Raw genomic sequence first — 24,197 nt, 5'->3', positions numbered from 1 at the left:
ACAGAGGAAGATGCCCCAAGTCCTTGGGACCCTGCACCCATGTGAGAGACTTGGAAGAAGCTCCAGACTCCTGGCTTCGGATCAGCCCAGCTCCAGCTGTTGTAGCCATTTAGGGAGTGAACCAACAGATGGAAGACTCTCTCTCTCTCTCTGTATCCCTCTGCCTCTCTGTAACTCTGCCTTTCAAATAAATAAATAAATCCTTTAAAAAAAAATAAACAAAACGGGGGCTGGTGTTGTGCTGCAGTGGGCTAAGCCTCTATCTGAGGCCCCAGCATCCCATATGGGTGCTGGCTGGAGTCCCAGCTGCTCCTCTTCCGATCCAGCTCTCTGCTATGGCCTGGGAAAGCAGTAGAGGATGGCCCAAGTCCTTGGGCCCCTGCACCCATGTGGGAGACCCAGGGGAGGCTCCTGGCTCCTGGCTTTGGATCCTGCAGCTCTGGTGAACCAGCAGGGGAAGACCTTTCTCTCTGCCTTTCCCTCTCTCTGTAACTCTATTTCTCAAATGTACATATAAAAAAAAAAATGGTGGCAACAGAGCCAACATGGCAGCTCCAGAATCACCAGGGATCCACAATCCCTGAGCCATTGGCTCTGCCATCCTTAACACAGGCTTCCATCCTGAGGTCCAACATGGCTGCCCCAATTCCTGCCATCACATTTACATTCCAGACAAGAGGAAGGGAGCATGGTTAAGACAAAGGGTCACTACTTCCTTTTAAAGACATGACCCAGAATTTAGACACAACTTGCTTTCATGCATACCCCAATAGCCAGAACACACTGTCACATGATCACACCGTCACAGCCAGCTACAAGTGAGGCTAAGAACCTACCATGTAAAAGGGAGAGAACCTTGGGGCACCAACTAGCAAATTCTGCCATGTGAGTGGTGCATTTTAGCTGTTTATGATCAACAGGAACTCGGCACGGGCGCTGGGCACAGCAGTTAATTCCCTGCTTGGGGCACCTGCGTATTATATTGGAGTTCTTGGTTGTGTCCTCGCTCCTCAGCTTCCAATCCAACTTGCTGTAAATGCTCATCCTGGGAGGCAGCACACCCTGAGTGAACCATTGAATGAAAGCGCTCCCCCTCTCTGTCTCTTTCTGTGTTTCTCTGCCCTTCAAATAAAATTTAAAATAAATTTTTAAAAATTAACAGGGACTTCTTTTTCTCCAGCCCTACCACATTTTGTCTAAACTGGAGCCAGTGCTCTTGGCTCAGAGTGTATGCGGGACCACAGCCAGCCCAGGGCTGCATCCATCTCCTGGCCTCTAAGGTATCTCTCCTAACACTGCACACCTCTGTCTGGCGGCAGGTGTGCTCCTGTGCCCCCTGCCGCCTGCCCCGCTGCAGCATAGCAGGTAAAGCTGCCGCCTGCCTCCCACATGGGCACTGGCTTGAGTCCCCGCTGCTCTGCTTCTGATCCAGCTTCCAGGGAAGAGCAGTGGAAGACGGCCCAAGTGTTTGGACCCCTACCACCCACATGGGAGACTGCACAAAGCTCCTGGCTCCTGGCGTCAGCCTGGTCCAGCCCCAGTCATTGTGGCCATCTGGCTAGGAACCAGCGGATAGAAGATTTTTTTTTCTCTCTCTGTGTATGTGTGTGTTTCTCCCTAAGTAAAATAAATAAATCTTAAAAACAGGGGGTGAGGTATAAATGCTGTAGAGGGTTGTTGTGTGATCGTGGCACACTTCTACAGTCATGGCTGTGTGACCCCATGGGGACTGTGCCCCTCCACTGCCTGGAGAGAACTGATTTCACTGTGGAATGCAAACAGAAGGAAGACTTTTTAAGATTCAGGCAACTTCTTTCTTCTCTGTAATACATTGTGTTTGTTTAAAAAAATAATGGTTTTCTCACCATCCGATACAATCGATGTTCCAGAAAATGGCACCATTTTATCCTATAGCTTTGTCTACTCCCAGAGTATCACCATGTAACCCCAGGGATTCATGATCCTGCTTTAAGAAGTCTGAGATTAGGGCCAGCGCTGTGGGGCAGTGGGTTAAGCTGCCGTCTGTGGGGCCGGCATCCCATATGGCTGCTGGTTGGAGTCCTGGCTGCTCCTCTTCCGATCCAGCTCTCTGCCTGGGAAAGCAACAGAAGATGGCTCAAGTACTTGGGTCCCTGCACCCACATGCAAGACCCAGAAGAACTCCTGGGCCCTGTGGCCATTTGGGAAGTGAACCAGTGGATGGAAGCTCCCCCCCCCCCCCATCCTCTCTCTTTCTGTCTCTCCCTCTCTGACTGAAATAAATAAATAAATAAATCATTATTTAAAAAAGAAGTCCAAGACCATGCCAAGTCTTAGAGACAGAGGAAAGTGGAATGGTACAACACTGAAGTGCTATCAGGCATTTACACTGTAGTCTAAACACACTCCTTCCCAGGGCCAGCCCCGATCCTGGTATGCCCCAGAACACACCTGCTAGCCCCAAACATTGCGTTCGGAGGCCCCTGGCTAGCAGAGGGCTGGCTGCCTTTTCTGAAAGGGGAGGAGGCTCAGGGGGAACAGAGACCCCTGCTGGGAGCTTCGGCTGCTGCAATTACCACCCTTGGACAGCTTGGGGGGGACCTGCTGACTGTTCTTCCCGCTGGTCTCCAGGCTCCTCCCCCACCTCTTAGGTCCCGGCTAGCAGGGCTGCCTGGGCTCCATTCTTTATGGGGAAAGGCCTGGAGCAGGGTGGCCAGGTCCACTCAGGGTGGTTTATATAGGTCAGACCAGAAATGGCACTGAGGCTCCCGGCTGTGCAAGACTCCCCCCCTCCACTTGATCCCAGAGCCAAGAGGAGGGATGCCCCCGCTCGCTCGCTCTCTCTCCAGTCCCTGCACCCGCTTCCCTTCTGCCTGCTCCTGGCTGCCTCTCTACACTCAGCTTGTGAAATCTTGGGGAAGGGAACCTCGCTAGGGCGGCCATCCAGTTAGTCCCTGGGACCCCGGAACCACTCAGCTGAGGATGTCTTTGGGCCTGCTGGGAACCGCTGGGGTCCCATTAAATGCCACATGGCCCCAGTTGGCTAAAGGAGAAGGCACGGAGCCCATGTATTCAGGCCGCGTCTACAGTGTGGGCAAATCAAGCTCCCTGCAAGGCCAGATGGTGCCCCTGTCCACTCTGTGTGACTCAGGGCAACAGGGCCCCTGGGCCCCTCGCATCCAAACAGTCCCCAGCCATGCAGGCTCACTTGTTTCATCACCAAAGTAAAACATCGGACGTCTCTGAGTCGTGATTCCGCTTGGGGGTGGGAGCACGGGAGACTGACAGCCACAGCAGCCAACAGCACTGCACGTTTATGTGTCGTCGGCGAGCGCGCTAAGGATGCAGTTGGTTTTCCTGCTATGTTCTCCACTGAAGGAGGCGGAAGCTCTGTGGCTTAGAAGGTGGTCCTTCATTCAAAGTCAGAGTCAGAACACAAATGGGCACTCCGGGCCCACCGACCAGCCAGGCGGGAGGAGGACGCCTCCGGCCGGGCCATGAGCAGAAGCCAATGCTGTGTTGCTTAGGCTGCGTCCAACAGCTGGGTGGATGACACGACACGAATACCCTCCCCGCTCTGGCTGGGATGCTGGCACGGGGCACACAAGAGCTACTTCAGGCAGTCACGTCGTCCACCCTCGCGGCCCCACCATCCAGGTCAGGCACAGGGCGGGGGACCTGGAGGAGGCAGGCGCCGACACGGACCTCCCGTTCACAGGACGACCCCAAGATCAAAACCGGAGTCTGCCCCAACAGGAGGAAGCAGTGCCGCCCTCCTCCAAGCCGTCTGGATCTTGGTGGGTCTCATTTCTTGAGTAAAACAAACCCCCGGGGAACGAGGGCCTGCCTGTTCACCCACTGACCACGTTTTCTAAATCAACAGTCTCCACCCAGGAGCTGGCAGAGGCTACGGCGGGGCCAAGTGTTTAGAATGAGGGCCGGGCCCCGCAGTCACTGCGCATGGCAAGCTCCCTCCTTGTCCCATCCACACAGAAGTGGGCAAGGCCCAAAGATCCGGGAGCAGCGTTCCTGCCGGCCCTGGCTCTTCTCAGCACCACCCTCCATCGGGCTGCTGGGGCCTGGGAGGTGAAGCATCCTTGCAGGTGTGTGGTCTGGGGTGCAGCAGCACAGCGACCCTGGGAGAGTGGTTTCTATGGACCCAACAAGCAGGTCCCTGGAGAGCTGATGTGTGCTGTGTCAGAGGCCTTGGGCATCCTCTCTGTATCCAGAGGGTGCTAGTGACTCGACCTGTGGCAGGCTCGGAGCCAGGCGAGGAGCATGGGAGCAGGCAGCCGCCCACCATTCTTAACTCCCCCTTGCTTTCCTGGTTTTCCTGAAGTGAGCCATGGCTCTTCTACCCAAATAAGGCAGCTACGCTGAGAACAGGCGACTGTTACATCTTGATGTGGCTTCTCCCAAGACCTTGTTCATCCAGTGTTAAGTTGGCAGTGACCCTGCTCAGAATCACAGCAGCTACCGCCACGCTGACAGGGCGGGTCTCGGAAGGTCGTATTTTCCTAAATGTGCCACTTGTGGGTCTGAAAGGCAATAATCAAACTCATCTTTAATTAAACTTGAGAGGCAGAGAGACACACAGTGGTGGTGGGGAGCACTTCCATACAGCAGGTCACAGCCAGGGCCCAGAACTCAGTCCGGGTCTTCCATGTGGGTCACGGGAACCCAGTCACTTGAGCCATCACTGCTGCCTCCCATTAGCAGGAAGCCAGAGCCAGGCACTTCCAGATGGGATGCTGGTGTCCTAACCACCAGGCTAAACGTCCACCCTGCAAGCCGTCTTCGTCACTCTCAAAGGTAGGAGAGGTTGCGGAGGGCTGGATGGCTCGATCAGCTGCCATTTATTTTCCCATCAAGGAGCCGGCAGGACTGGACTGTGGTGTGGTGCAGGTGGCAGGCGGCTGCCCTCTCACTGTGTCCTCACGTGGCCTCTCTCTTAAGCTTTCTCTGGTGGAGCATTCTGGGGTCTCCGCCTCTTCTAATTAAGACCCCAGTCCTGCTGGGTAGGGGCTCACCCCTGGGAACCCAGTTAGCCTTAGCTAGTTAAGGCCCCATCTCTGGGGGGGGGGGGGAGGGGGGAGTAGGGCTCCAACCTGAACTTGGGGAAGACACAGCTCATTCTACAGCAAGGCCTAAGAAAGCCTCTGGTTCAACCCTGTTAGGTTGCCAGTGAACAGGCGCAGAGAGGTTCAGCACTGGACTCAAGGTCACACAGCCGGGTCTGCAGGACAACGTCTTCGGCTGCCCCAGGTGTGCCCCTCAGGAACAAAGCTCTGTTTACCGGGGAGCAGAGACCCACCCCGAAACCGGAAGGATTTAGCCGACACCTCAGGAAGACTTCCTGTTTGAAAGAGAATGAGGCCCAGGAATGTGTGGCCGGTGGCAGTGGTTTAGCAAGGTTTGGGGTTGGACCTCACAGCTGCCCACAGACCCTCCCAGGCGCAGCGTCGCATGATGGAGGCCAGGAAACTACTGATCTGAGTCCTCCTGAAATCCCCACGTCTTGCCAGGAGGAAATAGGCACCAAAACAAAACAACAGAAAAATCCAAACTCTCTCTGTGCATGTCTTCAGCCCAGCAACTAGAGCTTGGGGGTGAGGGCAGGCTGCCGGCATGTGAAGGGCTGTTTACTTTGGCTAGGCAGCGCAGATAAGTTGGCCTAGCCTTTCTGTTTGTGTTTGCAGACAAGGGGCCAAGGTTTTGGCGGGCAAGGTCAAGCCCAGAGCAGGCAGGAAGAGGAGATGCGGGAGGCCGAGCCTAGGTCAAGGTCCACTCCGCTGGGAGGTGGCTCCCTAAGGGTGGGGAGGGGAGGGAGGGAGGGAAGCCAAGTGGAGCCAGGGGCCCCATCTCCACGGCAAGGGGCTCGCCCCACAGCTCCGTGCTCGCTCAGTTGCTTCCTCTCTCCCCAGACACTTCTGTCCCTACCTTGACCCAAAGAGTCTGTGCTCTTCAAATATGAAGTTTTGTTAGAATGTTTGTTGTTGGGAGTAGGCCTTCAGCCTAGTGGCTAAGACACCAGTTGGGCCGCCTACCTCTCAGGCTCGAGGGCTGGGTTCCACACCAGTTTCCTGCATATGCAGACCCTGGGAGGCAGCAGGTGTCGACTCAAGTACCTGGGTCCCTGCCACCCACATGGGAGACTTGTATTGAGTTCCCAGCTTTGGTCTGGCCCAGTCCTGGCTTTTGTGGACATTTGGGAAATGAGTACATGGAAAGCTAGCTCATTCGCTCTCCTTCTCTAGATGCACAAATTTTGAATGAATGAATGAAGAGGGCTTGTGTCCCAGTGGGAAAACCAGCAACCCCATCCCCTCCAGAAGTTCTCAGCAAGGTCTCCTGGTTCTGGGATCATCTCTGGCAACCAGTGTCTGCTTTCACTGAACGCTCTCACTTGTAGACTGCTTGCCTTCCTTTACCTTTCTCATGGCATCCTAGTCTCTTCCCTCATGAAGGCCTTGTGACCCCCATGACCCTGACCTGGAGAGGAGCCACTAAGGTTGAAGGGTAGGTCAGAGAGAGAGAGAGAGAAGGAGACAGAGACGGAGGCAGGGAGAGGGAGAGAATGAATGAGTATGGGGGCGGGGGGTCATGGTGCACAATGTCCTGGAAACTGGCCCCTCCCATAGGCTTCTTCTGAGTCCCCAGCACGCTGTCTCCCGCTCACTGTCAGAGCACTTCTGCCCTTCCTTGCTTTGGAGGCCTCCTCCAAACCTTGCCATTGCATCTTTTGGCTGCAAGCGTCCACTGGGGCATTGGGCTGAGCACAGTTCACCTCCCATCATGCCATGAAGTGACAGGTCCCACATCTTGACCTCCACTGGCACCTGCAGAGCCCTAGGCCCTGGCCCGGTGGCTCGGCCCCCTGATGCCTGATGTCTCCAGGGAGCACTGAGCACCCTTGCTCCCAGCGGCCCTGCCTCTCCTCTCTCACCCTGGCTCCTCCATCCGCCTCCCGAGCCAGCTTTGCTGTGGCACCCTTCCTGGTAGAGGTGGCAATACCCAGGTCTGCATCAGAGCCCCAGGCTCTTGATCACACTCCTGGCCACACCCCTCTAAGCTGTTCTGGGTCCTGTGTTCTTCCAGTTCCCCCTCCTTGGCCCCCTCTGAGCTTCTTCCTTACATTGCGCCCCGTGCTGAGTTGGGCTCCAGCCCTTTCCGCTTCACTCTCTCTGGCTTTGGAGTCCGGGAGACTCAGCTTCGGTTGAGGCTCCCGTGCTTGGCAGCTGGGTGCCCCTGGGCAAGCCACTGACCTTCTTTAAGTCTGTTTCCTTGTCCTTAAAGCGGGGACCCCTCTCCTAGCATCACCAGGAGGAGTCTACCCAATGATCTGTGTGCAGCACTGTGGGGTGTATGAACATTCCGGATTATTGCCTCTGATGGTGGCCATTGCCATCTGGGCCATCCATACCCTTCCCACGTGCAGCCAATCATCAGAGAGATGGCAATGGGGCAGGGCCTTGGGCTCCTGCCTAAGCTGGTTCTCCAACCTTCCTGTCATTTCTGAGCCCCCAGAATACTGATGTTCCCAACATCAGTTCGGTTGTTTGTGACCAGGCATCCTGACCAGGCCACTCTCCGGCCCCACCTCTAGCCTGACCCCGGGCCCCCGACAGCTTCCCACATGCGCCATGCAGCAGCCCACTCCCAGCTCAGATGGCTCCCTCTCACAGAACTCTTCTTTGCCCCCAAACTCCCACTGTTCTGCCAAAGTTCTCAAGGTTTCTTGCCTTCAGGAAGCCCCTTGCCCTCCCAAGGTATCGTTAAGTGTCGTTGCTCCCTGTGCTGGGCGCTTGGGCTCCCTTACAATCCCTGACACACACCCATGGGCTCCTCAGTCCCACAAGGTTGTGGGGTCCCTGGGAAGAAAGATGGGTCACTTAAATTCCTCACCAGGGTTTGCACCATAATACAACAGGATCCTCAACAAGTTCACAGAAAATGCAAACTAGGAAAGGGCTATGCATGGATTTCAAGTTACTCTCCTTTTTTAAGTTTTAAAATGTTTATTCTTAATTCATTTTCATCTACTTGAAAGGCAGAACAACAAGGAGAGACACGCACACACACACAAAGAGAGATCTTACATCCACTGGTTCATTCCCCAAATGCCCACAAGAGCCAGGGATAGGCCAGGCCAGTGCCAGGAGCCAGGAACTCCATGTGGGTCTCCCATGTGGGTGGCAGGGGCTCAAGCACTTGAGTCATCATCACCTGCTGCCTCCCAGGTCACGTCAGCAGGAAGCTGGCTTGGAAGCAGAGCAGCCAGCACTCCTGATAAGACACAGATGTCCCCGGTGGTGGCTTGACCTGCTGCACCACAACACTCGCCCCTCAAATTGCCTTTCTGCCTAAAACTAAATTTATCTTTTTTAAAAAAAATATTTATTTGGAAGACAGTTACAGAGAGAGGAGAGACCTTCCATCCATTGGTTCATTCCCCAAATGGCTGCAATAGCTGGGGCTGGGCCAAGCTGAAGTCAGGAGCCTGGAACTCCATGGGGGTCCTGCACATGGGTGGCAGGGGCCCAAGTACTTCTACTGCTTCCCCAGCTTTTTAGCAGGAATCTGGGCTGGAAGCAGAGTAGCCAGGACTTGAACCAGCGCTCTGACATGGGATGCAGGTGTTGCACGCTGCAGCCTAACTTGCTACCACAACACCGGCCCCTACACCTATCTTCTAATTGCAAGCTTTTGTATCTCACAAATAGTAATGGAGGGCAGACAGGTGGCTGGGAAGATGACCAATCCCTCTGCCGCGAGCTGTCATTGCTCCCGTCTCTGCTTTGAGTGATTTCCAAGCTAATCTTCCTAAAATCAGGCTTGGCTCGCTTCATGACCCAAATACCCTCAGAGGCCCTGTGTTGCCTGCCAAGTGCACTTCAAACTCCCCTGCCTGGAATCTGGCCTCGACCTACTTTTCCAGCTCTTCTCTCCTCCTGTCCACTGATCTCTGGCCATGTCGTATCAGTTCTCGTTCTGGCCTGGCTGCTTGCAGCAGGACCCTGGGCGCTGGTGGCTGTTTCACCTGGGAGCCTGAGTCCCAGACTCTGCCCCGAGACACTGCTCTCAGGTGAGTCACATCCACAGGAGAATCACCGCTGGCAGGTGGCCCCAAAGCTCCTGCCAGTTGTCTCTCAACATCCCGTTATCTTTTTTTCTTTTAAGATTTTATTATTTATTCAAGAGACAGAGTTACAGATAGCTAGAGGGAGACAGAGAGAAAGGTCTTCCATCCCCTGGTTCACACAGCCACCACCCCCCCACGCGCCGAAGGATCACAACAGCCAGAGCCAGGAGCTGGAACTTCCTCCAGGTCTCCCACGTGGGTGCAGGGGCCCAAGTACTTAGGCCATCCTCCACTGCTTTCCTAGGCCATTAGCAGGGAGCTGGATCCGAAGTGGAGCAGCCGGGACTTGAAGCGGTGCCCATATGGGATGTTGGCACTGCAGGTGGAGGCTTAGCCTACTATGCCACAGTGCTACTCCCCCGCCCCACACCCCAGTTATCTTTTAGGGCTCAGTTTGACAGAAATCCCTACATGTAACCTCCCCCAGCCCTAACCACCCTCCCTACACACACACACACACACTGTGCCGTTTCCCTCAGAATAGCTACAGCATTTGGTTTGTGCTTCTTTCATCTCAGAGCGCAGGCTGTTCCATGAAGTGCACTGGAGACTCCTTCCCCTGCTGTAATTACAAACATCTGGTGAGGAAGGACCTTGTGCGTCTACGTGGCCCCATGCTGTGCCTTGCAAGAGTGGCACCCAGCCTGGGCCTACACAAATGCATTAACCACATAAATGAGTTCAAGGTGCCCCAGTCCTGGCTTGCTTTCCCTTGAACAGTGGGGAGCATCTCAGGGCCCCCAGCCTACCGCTCCGCCCAGGACTGGGGGGAATGAGATGCAGCCTGTGGTAGGCACAGGAGCCTTCAAATGCTTGTGGCCGTCCTTCACGTAGGTGACCCCGGGAGAGAGCAGAGCTGTCCTATCAGGATGCACAGCAAAGCCTGCTCCAGCATCTGCAGTTCTAGCAGTGGAACACACGGGCAAACGCACAGCTTCTGCCCTCCGCGAGCCTATCCTCACCCCAATTCACCCTCCCAGACTGCCCTCCTCCAACCATCTCGTCCTCAGGACCCGGGTACTTGGTAGGTAAATACTTTCCTCTGTTTATACTTCAGGGTGAAAGCAGAATCCTCCTAACACCGGGAATGAGGCAAGGGTTTGTGTTCTCCTCGCTTCTATGGATGATTGTACTGGAGACATTAGCTGGTGCAATCAGGGAAGAATGAGAAACAAATCACACCCAGACTAGAAAGCAAGACGTGAAATTCTTAGCAGACGACATGATCCTGCACGAAGAAAATCCTAAGGAACCCACAAAACAATGACTGGAACTAATGAAAGGGTGCAAGAGTGTAAATATCAGTTGCATTTCTATATATTAGCAATGAGCAATCAAAAATTGAAATTAGTAATTATATTCATAATAGCATCAAAAATAAGGATGCAATTCCTATCAAGAGCCCAGCAAAATATTTTATAGATATAAGACAATCATATTCTTGACTTTATATGGAAAGGCAAAGGAACTAGATCAGTTAAAAAAAAAAAATCTTGGTAAAGAACAACAAAGTGGGAGAAATCACTCTACCCAACTATCAAAGTTTACTGTGTAGCTACAGTAATCAAGACAGTGTGCTACAGAGTTTATCAGGGGAACAGAATAAGGAACCTGGAAGTAGACTCACACAAGTATGTTTTGCTGATTTTGGACAAAGCTGCAAAATCGATGCAATGGAGGAGGGAGAGCTCTTGGTGCTGGAGCAAATGGACATCCATAGGCAAAAAAATAATCCTACACCTCAACTTCACATCTGATACAAAAATAAACGCAAATGGATCATGGAGAGAAGAGTAAAACATAAAACTATTTAAAGTGGGGAAACAGCATAAAATATTTGGGACCGAGGGCTAGGTAAACACATTCCTTACACACAATACTGAGAGCACAATTCCTGAAAAAAAAAAAAAAAAAAAAAAGACAAGTTGGATAAGTTGGATTTCATCAAACTTTAAAACTTCCGCTGGGTGAAAGGCTTATTAAGACGATGAAAAGACAAACCTGCAGACAAGAAAAGAATATTTTAAAGCGTCATATCTAAAGAAGGACTTGCAGCTAGAATATATAAAAAGCTCTCAAAATTCAACAGTAAAAACACAAACTCAGATATTACTTCCAATTAAATTAGAATGTGGACAAAAGACATAAACAGGCATTTCACCAAAAAAGGAGATATGAAGGGCAAATTAGCTCAAGAAAACAGGCTCAATAATTAGCCATTAGGGAGATGCAACTTAAAACTACTAAGATGTTCCACTAGACACCTACATGAGCAGCTAAACTAAAAACAGTAGTAACGCCAAATGTTAGTAATAATGTAGAGAAACTGGATCTCCCATACACTACTGGTGGAAACGCAAAACACAGCAGTCACTCTGGGGGATGGCTTAGCGGCTGTTTCTTGTAACACCAAACATGAACTTGCCTTTGAGCCAGCAAATGTACCTGCGGGCATTTGTCCCAGAGAAATGAAAACTTCACTTCCACCAAAACCTGTATAACTTACTGAGTTGTGACTCAACAAATAGTTAGAATGGTAAACTTTACGTTATGTATATTGTATCTCAATAAAATCAACTATACAAATCTTCACCGCACCTTTAATTCTGAGTAGCCCCAAACCCAAACATCCTACAGTGGGCAAATGGTTAAACAAACTGGGAACTGGTATACCCAAACAATGTAATTCTACTCAGCAATAAAAAGGAACAAATTATTACATGCAACAACTTGTGTGGCTCTCAAGGGCATCATGAATCCATACCTTATGATTTCATGTAAGTAATTCTCAAAATGACAAAAGCATAAACATGGAAACTCAGTTAGCAGTGGCCCATGGACAAGGACAGTGGTACCTGGAGTCCCTTTGTGGTCATGGAACAGTATTGTGTATCGACTGCATGGGGCCACATAGAGCTGTACATGGGACCATGTTGTACAGACCCCACCCCACCTCCAACCCATACACACATGTGGAAATGAGTGAAAACCACTCAATTCTGCATTCTAGGGTTGAACCAGTATTAATTTTCTGATTTTGACATTGTATTATCATTAATAGGAGGAGACTGCCAAAAGCTTGTGGAAAATGGAATTAAAAGATAAGAAATAGGCCAGCGCCATGGCTCACTAGGCTAATCCTCCACCTGCAGCACCGGCACCCGGGGTTCTAGTCCCGGTCGGGGCGCCGGATTCTGTCCTGGTCGCTCCTCTTCCTGTCCATCTCTCTGCTCTGGCCCGGGAGTGCAGTGGAGGATGGCCCAAGTGCTTGGGCCCTGCACCCACATGGGAGACCAGGAGAAGCACCTGGCTCCTGGCTTCAGATCAGCACGGTGTGCCAGCCGCAGCGCGCCAGCCGCAGCGGCCATTGAGGGAAACCAACGGAAAAAGGAAGACCTTTCTCTCTGTTTCTCTCTCACACTGTCCACTCTGTAAAAAAAAAAAAAAAAAAAAGAAAGAAAGAAAGAAAAATATAAACTTCACTCTCCAGCCTAAGTCCCATCACTGAGACACTTTTCTAAGTGACGATACTAGCCATTTAGTCCATCCCTAAACAACTAGGGTCCCAGGAATTTAAATATGTGTATGTGAAGCAGTTTTTTTTTTTTTTTTTTTTTATATTAACTGAAGAAAAATGGTTGTCCTTTGACGACTTTTTTTAAGATTAGGGAACAAAACTAGAAGGAGCCAAATCCGGACCTAAGGTGGATGCTTCCTGATTTCCCACCAGCACTCCTGCAGAACCGGCCTTGTCTGATTACAGGAAGGAGCGGGACCACTGCAGGGGTGGAGACGGACTCCCTGGTGAAGCCTGCCCGTGTGTTTTTCTCCTAAAGCTTTGGCTAACTTTCTCAAAACACTCTCCCAATAAGCAGATGTGATGGGAAGTCAATAAGCACTGGGTAACTTTCTCAAAAACACTTTCCTAATAACACAGCAAACAGAAAACAAAGGTGTGATCATTCTTTGACTCTCTGGAAAGTCAAACAGCAAAGTGCCTTGAGCAGCCCCAAAAAACTGCTGCCATGACCTTTGCTCTTGACCCATCTGCTCTTGGCTGGTTGGGCCACTTCCACCTCTGGATAGCCATTGCTTTGAGTGTGCTTTGTCTTCAGGATTGTACCGGCAAAGCTGCATTTCGTCCCCTGTTACAATTCTTCCAAGAAATACTTCAGGATCTAGATCCCACTTGTTCAAAATTTTCCACTGAACTCTGCTCTTACCTGCAGCTGATTTGGGTACAACGATTTGCCACCCATCAAGCATAAGCTTTGCTCTACTTCAGTTTTTCAGTCAGAGTAGAGTAAGCTGAACCAGCCCACGTGCCTGAGGTGTTGGCTGTTATTTCTGCTTTAATCATCAGTCCTCTTCAATCAGGGGGCATGGACAAGGCCAGTGTTTTCCTGGCAAAGTGATACGGACGGATGGCCTAATGCTGCAGGCTTCATCTTTGACATCAACCAGCTCTTCTTAAAATGAGTTACCTGTTTGTAAACCAATCATTTCTTTGGGGCCCTGTGCTCAAGCTTTCCATAAAGCGTCAACGATTGCACCATTCTTCCACCCAAGCTTCACTGGCAATTTCTTGCTTCAATTTCAACAGGATTCATGTTGTGAGTGCCTCAAACTAGAACCTCTTCAAATTTGTTATAAAAAGTATGAGCTTATTTTGGTGTAAAAAAAAAAAAAAAAACATTGAGGCCGGCCCCATGGCTCACTAGGCTAATCCTCCGCCTGCAGCACCGGCACCTGGGTTCTAGTCCTGGTCAGGGTGCCGGACTCTGTCCCGGTTGCTCCTCTTCAAGTCCAGCTCTCTGCTGTGGCCCGGGAATGCAGTGGAGGATGGCCCAAGTGCTTGGGCCCTGGGCCCTGCACCCGCATGGGAGACCAGGAGAAGCACCTGGCTCCTGGCTTCAGATTGGTGCAGTGCGCCGGCCGTAGCGGCCATTTAGGGGGTGAACCAACAGAAGGAAGACCTTTCTCTCTGTCTCTGTCTCTCTCTCTGTCTCTGTCTCTCTCTCTAACTCTGCCTGTCAAAAAAAAATTCAAATCCATGCATAGTTTTTTATGGACTTCCTGAATATTACCCCTTGAATGTCACACTGACAGCAACTGGTTCAAGGGTTTGCAAGGACTCTGCACCATTTTCATAACCTCTGATGAGTCTGTGGTTCTATGTTTTTAAAAAGTAGAATGTAATTAGGGATTTCTGTACCTACGTTAGCTTCCCTCCCTCCAGTAATACAAGGGTGTTGCCAATTGTCTTGCATTTGACCCCCGTATTTGTTTTTCAGATTGGTCAACAGCAGGACTGTACCCTGGGAGCCCGGGTGAGACACACTAGCCAAGCTTGGAAGGGGGAGATACACTAAAGTGACATGGAGCTGGCACAAGGGACCTACACACTCTTCTATCTCCAGCCACTGTCCCTGTGAGCTCCTAGGGAGGAACCCAGATGGCTTCCTCCTGCCAGTGTCACTCAGTGCTGTGGAGCCCGCATGAGTTATCCCCTGGTACCTTCTGTCCCTACTGTGGTGGGCAGTGAAGTGGACTAGGAGGGAGAAGGGACAGAGACAGGACAAAGGTCCAGGATGGGTGGTGCTTATCTGTTGCTAAAGGGTGGGACTGGGGAGCGAGCCTGGGGAGTGCTGAGTAAGCTTCAGGCCTCTGGGAGTGACAACAGCAGGCTGTGGCTGGAGCCTTCCGGCCAAATCCAGGTGTGTGACGCTGGCAGACACTGCCAGGCTGGACTACTCAGGCTGTTTCCCAGTTCTACTCTTAGGAACCATGCAAAGCACATACCCAGCAAACAAACAAAAGTCAAATTAAAAGGAAAGGAAAATGCAGGTCAGGCAGAACAGAGAGTGTGGCAGCTTACAGGCAGTCCCCTTGTCACACAGTTTCTGTCCTGCAGGGGCCTTGTGCCTTTCACTCCTCTTGCCCGGGACTTAGGCCCAAGAGTGCTGAGAGGACAGGCAGGGGCTGGGCGCCACACGTGTCACCTGGGTCACTGTGAGCTCTGCGGAGCAGCCTCCCACCACGTGCCTCCTTTGCTCTTTTCCCAGGGCATAGAATCCTGAGTGCTCCAGCCAGGACTCTGCCTGCCCACCTGCAGGCTGGAATGTCTCCAGAAACCAAGCCCATCTGGCAAAGGCTTTTTTCATGGACAGTGTGTGGAAACATTAGGCACGGTGCCAGTTTATGCAAACTACAGGAACGGGAAAGGGGGAGGCCCCTGCAAGCTCTCACTCTCCATGAGTGACACTGCTGGGAATTTGCCACGTGTTCCTCTCCACTCTACCACCTGCCCCCCAGCCCCAGAAACCCTGAGTGCTGTCACTCCACCCCTCCTACATCAAATCCATTACCAAGGCCCGTGAGCGCCATTTGGAAAACATACCGGGGATCTGTCTCTTTCCTTTCCTCCACTGTCACCCACATTATCCTGTGTCCAGGCTGTTGCCACACCAACCTCACTGGTCCACGATCCCACTTCTGCCCTATTGTCTGCTCTCTGAGCTTGGATCATTGAAAACCAGAACCAGGGACAGGCACTGTGGCACAGCAGGATAAGCCTCTGTCCACGGCGCCGGCATACCATATGGGCGCTAGTTAGTGTTCTGGCTGCTCCTCTTCCAATCCAGCTCTCTGCTTCTGGCCTGGGAAAGCAGTAGAAGATGGCCCAAGTGCTTGGGCCCCTGCACCCATGTGGGAGACCTGGAAGAAGCCCCTGGCTTCGGATTGAGCCTAGCTCCCGCACTGCAGACATTTGGGGGGGGGGGGTGAACCAGTGGTTGGAAGACCTTTCTCTCTGTAACTCTACCTCTCAAATAAATAAATAAAATCTAATAAAACCCAAGGGGGGGGGGAACAAAACACAAAACCATCCAGGATCCAGTCAATTCCATCACATTTAAAGAAAAATCCAAATTTCTCACACCAGATAAGAAAGTCCTCTCTGATATGAGCCCTGCTCTCAAACTTCCTCTCCCACCTTTCTCCTCTCCCTGGCTCTCCCTAGCCCTTCAGACAGGCCATGATCTCCTCACCTGCCGTGTGGGCCCTCATCCAAGGGGCTGACTCCCTTTTTATCCAGGTCTTGGCTCAGCTCTTTTGGAAGGGAGGACCTGCCCCCCTCCAGGCCTGACCTCAAGCTGCCACCAAGCCACAGAGCTGGGATGCAGGTCTCCTCCTCCCAACAACGAGGCTCTGCAGTTACAAATGCCCTTTAGAGTCGACATGCCTGAGGCCAGGGATGACCTGGCCCTGGGACCGCCACACTGATCATTCTTTACTTTCCAGCCCTGTCTGCAGCTGAGACCATTCCAGGAGCACCAGCCTGCCAACACACTCCCAGGTCCAGTCCGTCAGCAAAGGCGGGATCTGGGCAGCCCAGCACAGATCCCTCATGCTGTACCTCTATTTCATTATTGTCTGAGTGCTACACCTCCTAGAAAGTGCCACAGAAGCAGGGCTTGCTCTGCTGTGTGGGTCACTGATTGTCACCTTGGCCTGTCTTATAGTAAGTGTTCACTTGACATACCTACGCTCATCCTGAAGCATTCAGAATTTCATTCTCATTGTCCAAATGAGAACAAGAGGCTTCGGTTAACACACTTACCTAGTAAGTGGAAGCACTAGAACTCAGATCCTGCCTTGCCTAGCTCCACAGACAGCATCCTTCCTCTATTCTCTGGAATGAAGGAAAAGGGGCAGTTAGGGGGTTGGTCCCACGTGGAAGGACATGGGTGTACGCTTCCGAGGCAACTCCGAACAGCATTGTTAAGTGACTAAGGATGTAACTCACTGCTTTTAATTCTTCACAGCACCCATTTTATTAAAGATTTTACTTATTTATTTGAGAGGTAGAGTTACAGACAGTGAGAGGGAGAAACAGAGAGAAAAGTTTTCCATCTGTCTGGTTCACTCCCCAGATGGCTGCAACGGTGGAGCTGCACAGATCCAAAGCCAGGAGCCAAGAGCTTCTTCCAGGTCTCCCATGCACATGCAGAGGCCCAAGCACTTGGGCCATCTTCTACTGCTTTCCCAGGCTACAGCAGAGAGCTGGATGGGAAGAGGAGCAGCCGGGACTAGAACCAGCACCCATATGGGATGCCAGCACCGCAGGTGTTGGATTAACCCACTGCGCCATGGGGCTGAAAAATATGGAACGCTTCACAAATTTGCATGTCATCCTTGCACAGGGGTCATGCTAATCTTCTCTGTATTGTTCCAATTTTAGTATATGTGCTGTGGAAGTGAGCACCACAGTACCCATTTTAATACAACACCACCTGGCCGGCGGCGTGGCTCACTAGGCTAATCCTCTGCCTTGCGGCGCTGGCACACCGGGTTCTAGTCCCAGTCGGGGCGCCAGATTCTGTCCCGGTTGCCCCTCTTCCAGGCCAGCTCTCTGCTGTGGCCAGGGAGTGCAGTGGAGGATGGCCCAGGTGCTTGGGCCCTGCACCCCATGGGAGACCAGGAGAAGCACCTGGCTCCTGCCATCGGATCAGCGCGGTGCACCGGCCATTGGAGGGTGAACCAACGGCAAACCAACTGTCCATTCTGCCTGTCAAAAAAAAAAAAAAAAAAAAAAGCCACCTGTAACACGGACATTGTAGAGAACACGGGCTCACTGACTTATGAAACAACCCCACAGCCCTGTGTGCTAGTTGCATACAGGTGATGGAAACTGATCAATCTCTTGGGGCCAGCACTGTGGTGCAGCAGGTAAAACTGCTGTCTGCAGTGCCAGCATCCCATATAGGTGCCAGTTCGAGTTCTGGTTGCTCCACTTCTGATCCAGCTCTCTGCTAATGGCCTGGGAAAGCAAGGCAAAGTCCTTGGACCCCTGCACCCGCCTGGGAGACCCAGAAGCAGCTCCTGGCTCCTGATCAGCTCAGCTCCAGCCGTTGCAGCCATTTGGGAAGTGAACCAGCAGATGGAACCTCTCTCTCTCTCTCTCTCTGCCTCTCAAATAAATAAATCTTAAAAAACTGATTAACCTCAAGAACAATTCTCCAGCAAAAACCTCACCTTTGGTCCCAAGATCAACTTTGGTGTACTCTCCTGGACTGCTGTGTGCTAAAAGAAGATTCCAGCTTGTGGGGTTTCAAGGATCCCCATCTCTTCCAAAGTGCATTTAGATTTTGTTGGTCTCGACTCCTGTCCTTGTCATCAGAAAAGTATCTGAGCTAGTTGGACCCCCAATAGCCATTCTTGTCCAGGCACAAGAGAGGGCTAACTTGCTATGACACACGTTAGACGTTAACAGTCCTACCAGCTGGTTCCCCGTGTACAGAATTCTAATTGATAATCAAGAAGCCACTAACCCTTGGTTACTGGGAAGGGCTCTACAGAAAGGTGAAATTAATGAGCAAAGCAGAGGTTCTAACTGAACTGAAGTGGCAGTGAACTCTGCAGAGATGGGGCCTGACTTCTCTACTGGCAGGTAAATGGAACATGGCTAAAGGGCAGTAGTCCCACAGCTGCCCAGGTAGTTTCCTATGGGCGGTACACATAGCTGTTAGAATTATGCTTATGGCCTCAGCTGCCCAAGTCTGGCTTTGATATTAACTCTGCATTCTGGAGGCAGATATGAGATCTTCAAGGACACAGCCTGCTCAGGCCACATGCCTACAACACTGTATCTGGCACAGAGGTGTGGTGGTAATACCAATGCTAACAACTTTTTCAGCACTTGTATATATAACAGCCACTGTGTCTCATAAACATTAACCCGTTTATCCTTCAGACAACCCTGTTGTTATCCCCACTTTATGATGAGAAAAACTGAGTTGCAGTAATGACCCAAGGGGTGTTCAATACATCCCTGATGAATGGGCAACCCCCATGGCCAGCCCGGACCTTCCAAGCTCCTCAGAATGTAGAAGGCACTTCAGGTTATTTCTTGCCTTCTGGATGCTATTTAAAAATAAATAAATTGTTCTGGAGCCCCAGGCAGTCCCTAAAGACAAGTGCATCTGAGGTCCAGAGTTCCGTCATGTAGCTTACAAAGGCATGGCCCCAGGATGACACTGTCTCTCAGTCGTTTCCTACCAAGGCAGCCCCAGCCGGCTCCTAAGTGCCCTGTCATTCTCCAGTCGGTGTCAACTGGGGAAATGGCTGCTGGTCAGGCAGACTGGGTGGTGTAGAACAAGGCCACGCGCCCTCCCTGGGGCTGCGCACTTGCCAGAGGTCTCTGCTCCTAGCCTTAATACTCCTTGTAAAGGGCTGCCCTGTCTCTTCTGCAGAACAGCAGCAGAGTAACCATGCTCCTTCTAAATGCATCTCTCCCCTAAGGGGTGGGCAGGCAGGCAGGCAGAGGCACCTCTGACACAGCTCAAAGGGAGGGCCTTTAATTCAAACTGGGTGGCAGGGAGAACAGCTAGGTTTCCTGTAAGGTGATTCTTGAGCTAGCTCTTGGGAAGGCAAGTAGCATGAGCACAGATAGCAGAAGGAAGATACTCCAAGACAGGAAACAACACATGCGAAGGGTTAACAGTAACAGCGACCACTAAGCAAACCCTCCCTCTTCCTGGGTGCTGAGCACTGTGCTAAGCACACTGCAGATGCTGTCACTGTTCATGTTTCCCATTTTCCTCATTGGAATGTTACTTCTGCGGGAAGGGGTTCTTCTATCCAGCCTATGCATCCCTGGTACTTACAATCAGTCCCTGCGGTATGAAGGAACTCCTACCCCCCAGTAACTCAGGTAAGACTGGTATGGATGACACCAGGGATGTGCACAAAAATCACGAGAGGACATGGTGAGAAAGTAGTCTCAGGAGAAACTGACCCGGCTGACGGCTTAATCTTGGACTTCCAGCCTCTACGACTGTGACAAAGAAATTTCTAGTTTTAAAACGACCCTGTCTGGTATTTTGTTATGAAAGCAGGTGTTAACAGAATGAGTAAGATTAAAGTAGAGGGTTATGAGAGTCCTGACTATACCGTTATTTCTGAAGCCCAACAAAAATTCATGTTCTTGGTTTCATACTTTAGGGTACTTACAATAATCTTCTCTGTGTTAAGCACATTCAAACCGGATCTATTTCATTCACAACTAACCAGCATACTGGGCTTTAGACAGCTGAAAATTTACTCATGAGTATATAAAACATTTCAAAGTCATTGTAGAAGGGGAACTGAGATGGATTTCCTCTCTGCCTTTTCCAAACTTGGGTTTTTCCTTGTCTTAGATTTTACATGATGTGGTTGAGTTACTAGGAGATGTGGGGTCTTCGCCACTGGCTTCCCTACTCTGGGACTATTTCCTTCCTGTAATGACATTACCTTGGCTTATCGTTAAAATTTCACAAACTATCAATGACTGATCTTACTATACAGAGTGGTGTTAAGTCACTGCACTTCTCAGCATGATTCCTAGTCTATAAGACAGAGACTTTTTCCTAAAACAAATCTGAACGTTCAAGGATCCTACTAGCTTACTAGGCTTTCTGGGTTTTGTCTCCAGATTATTTCTCTTCTTTTGTATTTTTGTGCCATTTTTGTTTTAGTTTTCTCATCTTGTCCCTTATTTGGCTTTTAGCCATTGCATACTTCCTACAACTCTGCCTCTGTCTAGCTGCCTAGTTTTTTTTTTTTTTTTTTTTTTAAGATTTATTTATCAATTTGAAAGGCAGAATCAGAAAGTGGGAGAATCTCCCACACAGGTGGCAGGGACCCCAGCACTTGAGCCATCTTCCACTGCCCTCCCTGGAGAATTACCAGGGAGCTGGATCGGAAGTGGAACAGCCAGGACTGGAATTAGCACTCACGTGTGATGTCTGTGAGGTGGTGGCAGCTTAACCTGCTGTGCCCCAATGTTGGCCCTTAGCTGCTTAGTGTTAAGGGGCCCAGTTTGGAATGACTCTTGGTGGTCAGAGGCAGATGAAAGTATAGGGACTAACTTAAAGATAGATCCTTGGGCTGCCCAGAGACCTTTGCAGCTTCTCAGATGCTAAAGGGGAACCAAAGAATCACAGGAAGGAAGAAGTCTTGACAGCTGGATTTGTTAACATTTGCTTACCTTTGATGGATCATGAGGGGAAAAAATGGAGGCCAAAAGACTGACATGAGAATCACTGGATTTTCCAGCTTTATCTCTCATTTATTTTATTTTATAGGGAGAAAGAGAGAAAAGGAGAGAGGGAGAGACAGAGATAGAAAGAATCTTAACTGCAGGGCCAAATGCTGGTCCTTGTTTATTTTTTTAAACACAAGCAAGTTTCCTGGTGGCTGGTATATGGGTAACTTTTAGTCACCGGTAAGCCTATCTTTGTTAATCTAAATGAATGGAGTTGCAATGTGGCAAAGAATCTTATTTGGTCTACTTTCTTTATGGGTTCCCAAAACACACTACAAAATCCAAGATCACCCAGTGAGCTTATTCGTCCTAGATGACAGAGAATTACTACTGCACAGGTAATTTTCTCACATCCTCTGTCCTGTACATAACCTGCAGAATGAAGGATGGATCTAGAATTACCCTTGGCTCCCTGTAACAACCTAAAATCTAAAAGTAATATAATAAAACTTATAAGCCTCTCCTCAACAAGAGAAAAGGCAGGCAATATACAGGTCAGCAATGAATATGGTGATTGGGGTTGGATGACAAGCTTCCCCTCAGGCAAAGTTTGGAAGTTTTTAAGGAATTAAAAGCCTGTTACAGTTTTCTTCAAGCTATGATTCTCACAGTTGAACTTAGCCATAGTGATTCTTAGACTCCACATGGATTATGTAAGTCAGCCTTGGAATGAACACACGGAAAGAAGTGGCAAACAGTGGCTGCTGTTGTTCCTACCGCACAGAAACTTTTACTGATTCTGCTACACACACAGGTAAAAGCATCAATGCTGCCTCAGGCTAAACCACATGTCAGAGTTTCCATCCCAACCACCACGAAGCCTGTTCTAAAAGTATTTATTTTATTAGACTGCATAGGCAGTCTAATAATCCAAAAGGTAGATGAACTCAGGCACCTAGGAAAGTCATACAAATATGGAATCCTTTAAGTGGAAGCAACACTATCATTAAAATACTTGACCATTATCTCAGAGAATAATTTATAAAGCACACAGACAACCCCGGCAGATACAGATCTGCCCATTCAGTAGGTGTCCAAAACCCAAACCAAAGAAAAGGAAACCACACCGAATCTAAATTACAACACTTTATTGCAGCATCGGCAAAGGTCAGATTTCTGAAGCTGGTGAAGATTGGGCAGCATTTCCAAGTGAAATGTTACAACTTTACAAGTTTTGTTTTCTACTTAAATCTACATGCAGAAACGAAACATGGTAAAAGAAAAATGCAAAATAGCTAGAAAAAGATGTAATCAAGTTGAAGCATACAGATGTGCTCTCTTAACTAAATTTACTATGCCTACTGGAAAGCAAACGAAAGACAACTATTCTAATAAATTAACCGATTGTCAGAAACAGACTAAGAACCCTCATCTCTATTTGGGGGGTGAGGAGGGGAACAAAACAAAACGAAAGGAGAACAGAAGCAAAATAAAAGCTCTACTTGTTTCCATTCTTTGTTTGTTTAGAGACACAGGCTGTAAACCCATGAAGGTCAACAAAATATTCTGATCCACTTCTTGTTGTCCTTCGTTCGTTTTCTGTGACATGCTGACTGGCACATTGTGTTGTCAATGATACTTACAATGGGCTCAACTCTATCCCTGTTCTTAGGCTGGGATCAGACTTTTCTAAGCCATCTGAATTCACTCTTCGCATACAAATAGTCTTCACATTTTTCCTTTTACTCCAATAGGCAATTTCATATTATTGACTGCGATGGATAAACTGATTTTTTTTCCTCCCTCATACCTTGTTCCTCTTGAAACAACTTCCTACACAAAAGCCTTCCTGGTGGATTATCTGGTACTTGGATATCTTTCATCATTTTGTTGTCCTGCATGTAAGTTTTTACTAGAAGATTTTACTGCTTGCTCTATACTTTTTCTACTGTAGTCCTGGAGCCCCCAAATGTATCTTCTTCCAACATGGGATGTTCAATTCAGAGACACTGTAACTCAAATCAAGTTTAAAACTCAAGTTCATTTCCCCCATACCATACCATCACAACCGTTTCTTCTCCGGCAGTCGCCTCACTGACGCTCTTCTTGGTGTAACTGCTCAGGAGTCAAGTGAGCCACCTCATTTCTTGACCGCCATTCTCAGGAGAAGACTAACCCTCATGTGATTTCCATTGCAAAAGGCCTTTTCTGCCTTGTCTGGAAGCGTCGGCTTGTTCCGGTGTTGGCAGAGGCTGGTGTTTCTGCCCCACGGCCCCAGCCTGTCCCAGGTTTAGATTCACAACTCTCTAGACCGACATGCTGAGATGTGTCCACTGCTCTCATTCAATTGCTGGAGGACTCCACTATCCACAACATCAGATACAGGACCTAATGAAATGACACGTGCTGCTGGATCAACGTCTCCTGAAGGTACAAACAGGGTGACATTAGAGGGCTGACTGCCGTACGGAAGCTCGAGCAAGAAAGTGTCCCCTTAAACACCACCAACCATCCCAGTGCCTTCTCCAACTGGGCGCTTTTGTAAGAGCATGTGAGGCTACCTCACAAATTCACGGAAATGAGATTAAAAGGTTAACTTTATTTTTATGAAAAATATTTTTAAAGTCCATTTTTTCATAATACACATTTTTGTGAACTTTCTGAAGAGCCCTCATATGTATGGATTTCAATTTGCTTTTCTGCACCAAAATAAACTTACCTTTTAATTCCATTTCCACAAACTTTTGTAGTACCCTCGCAGATAATCTCTACTGAATTAAGATAAAACAGGAGCACTCTGACAGTACTGGAAGAAATTGTCTCTGAATAATTTCTAAGATGCCAAGAAGTCATGGTTTGTGTTATAGCTGAACTATGTATCCCTGAAAATCATACCCTGAAGTCTAACCCCCGGTATCTCAGAATGTGAGCTTATTTGGAAATAGGGTTGTTGCAGATATAACCTGTTAAAACCACAGCCATGCTAGAGAAAGGGAGTCCCTGATCTAACAGAACCATATTCTTAAGGAAAGGACACACACACACCCC

The 24,197-nt window shown here is 49.7% G+C and overlaps 1 protein-coding gene and 1 non-coding gene across 5 annotated transcripts in view; both read right to left on the bottom strand.

The window, feature by feature from the left end:
- Nucleotides 1-17,280: 17,280 nt before the first annotated feature.
- On the bottom strand, nucleotides 17,281-17,387 carry LOC127483667 (U6 spliceosomal RNA). Its single transcript, XR_007910089.1, has one exon. It is a non-coding gene; the product is annotated as a U6 spliceosomal RNA (small nuclear RNA).
- A 4,895-nt stretch (nucleotides 17,388-22,282) lies between these two features.
- UPF2 (UPF2 regulator of nonsense mediated mRNA decay) overlaps nucleotides 22,283-24,197 on the bottom strand; it is a 132,784-nt gene continuing 130,869 nt past the window's right edge. For all 4 annotated transcript variants that reach the window (XM_008268086.4, XM_008268084.4, XM_070055726.1 and 1 more), the window contains exon 22: nucleotides 22,283-23,573. In XM_008268086.4, the coding sequence (XP_008266308.1) occupies nucleotides 23,564-23,573 (10 nt within the window). In that variant the 3' untranslated portion in view covers nucleotides 22,283-23,563. The remainder of the gene's footprint in view (nucleotides 23,574-24,197) is intronic.

Source organism: Oryctolagus cuniculus, chromosome 13 (assembly GCF_964237555.1).
Source record: "Oryctolagus cuniculus chromosome 13, mOryCun1.1, whole genome shotgun sequence".
Taxonomy (NCBI): Eukaryota; Metazoa; Chordata; class Mammalia; order Lagomorpha; family Leporidae; genus Oryctolagus; species Oryctolagus cuniculus.
Note: the sequence above shows the minus strand (reverse complement) of the source record. Positions and strands in the feature narration are given on the sequence as shown.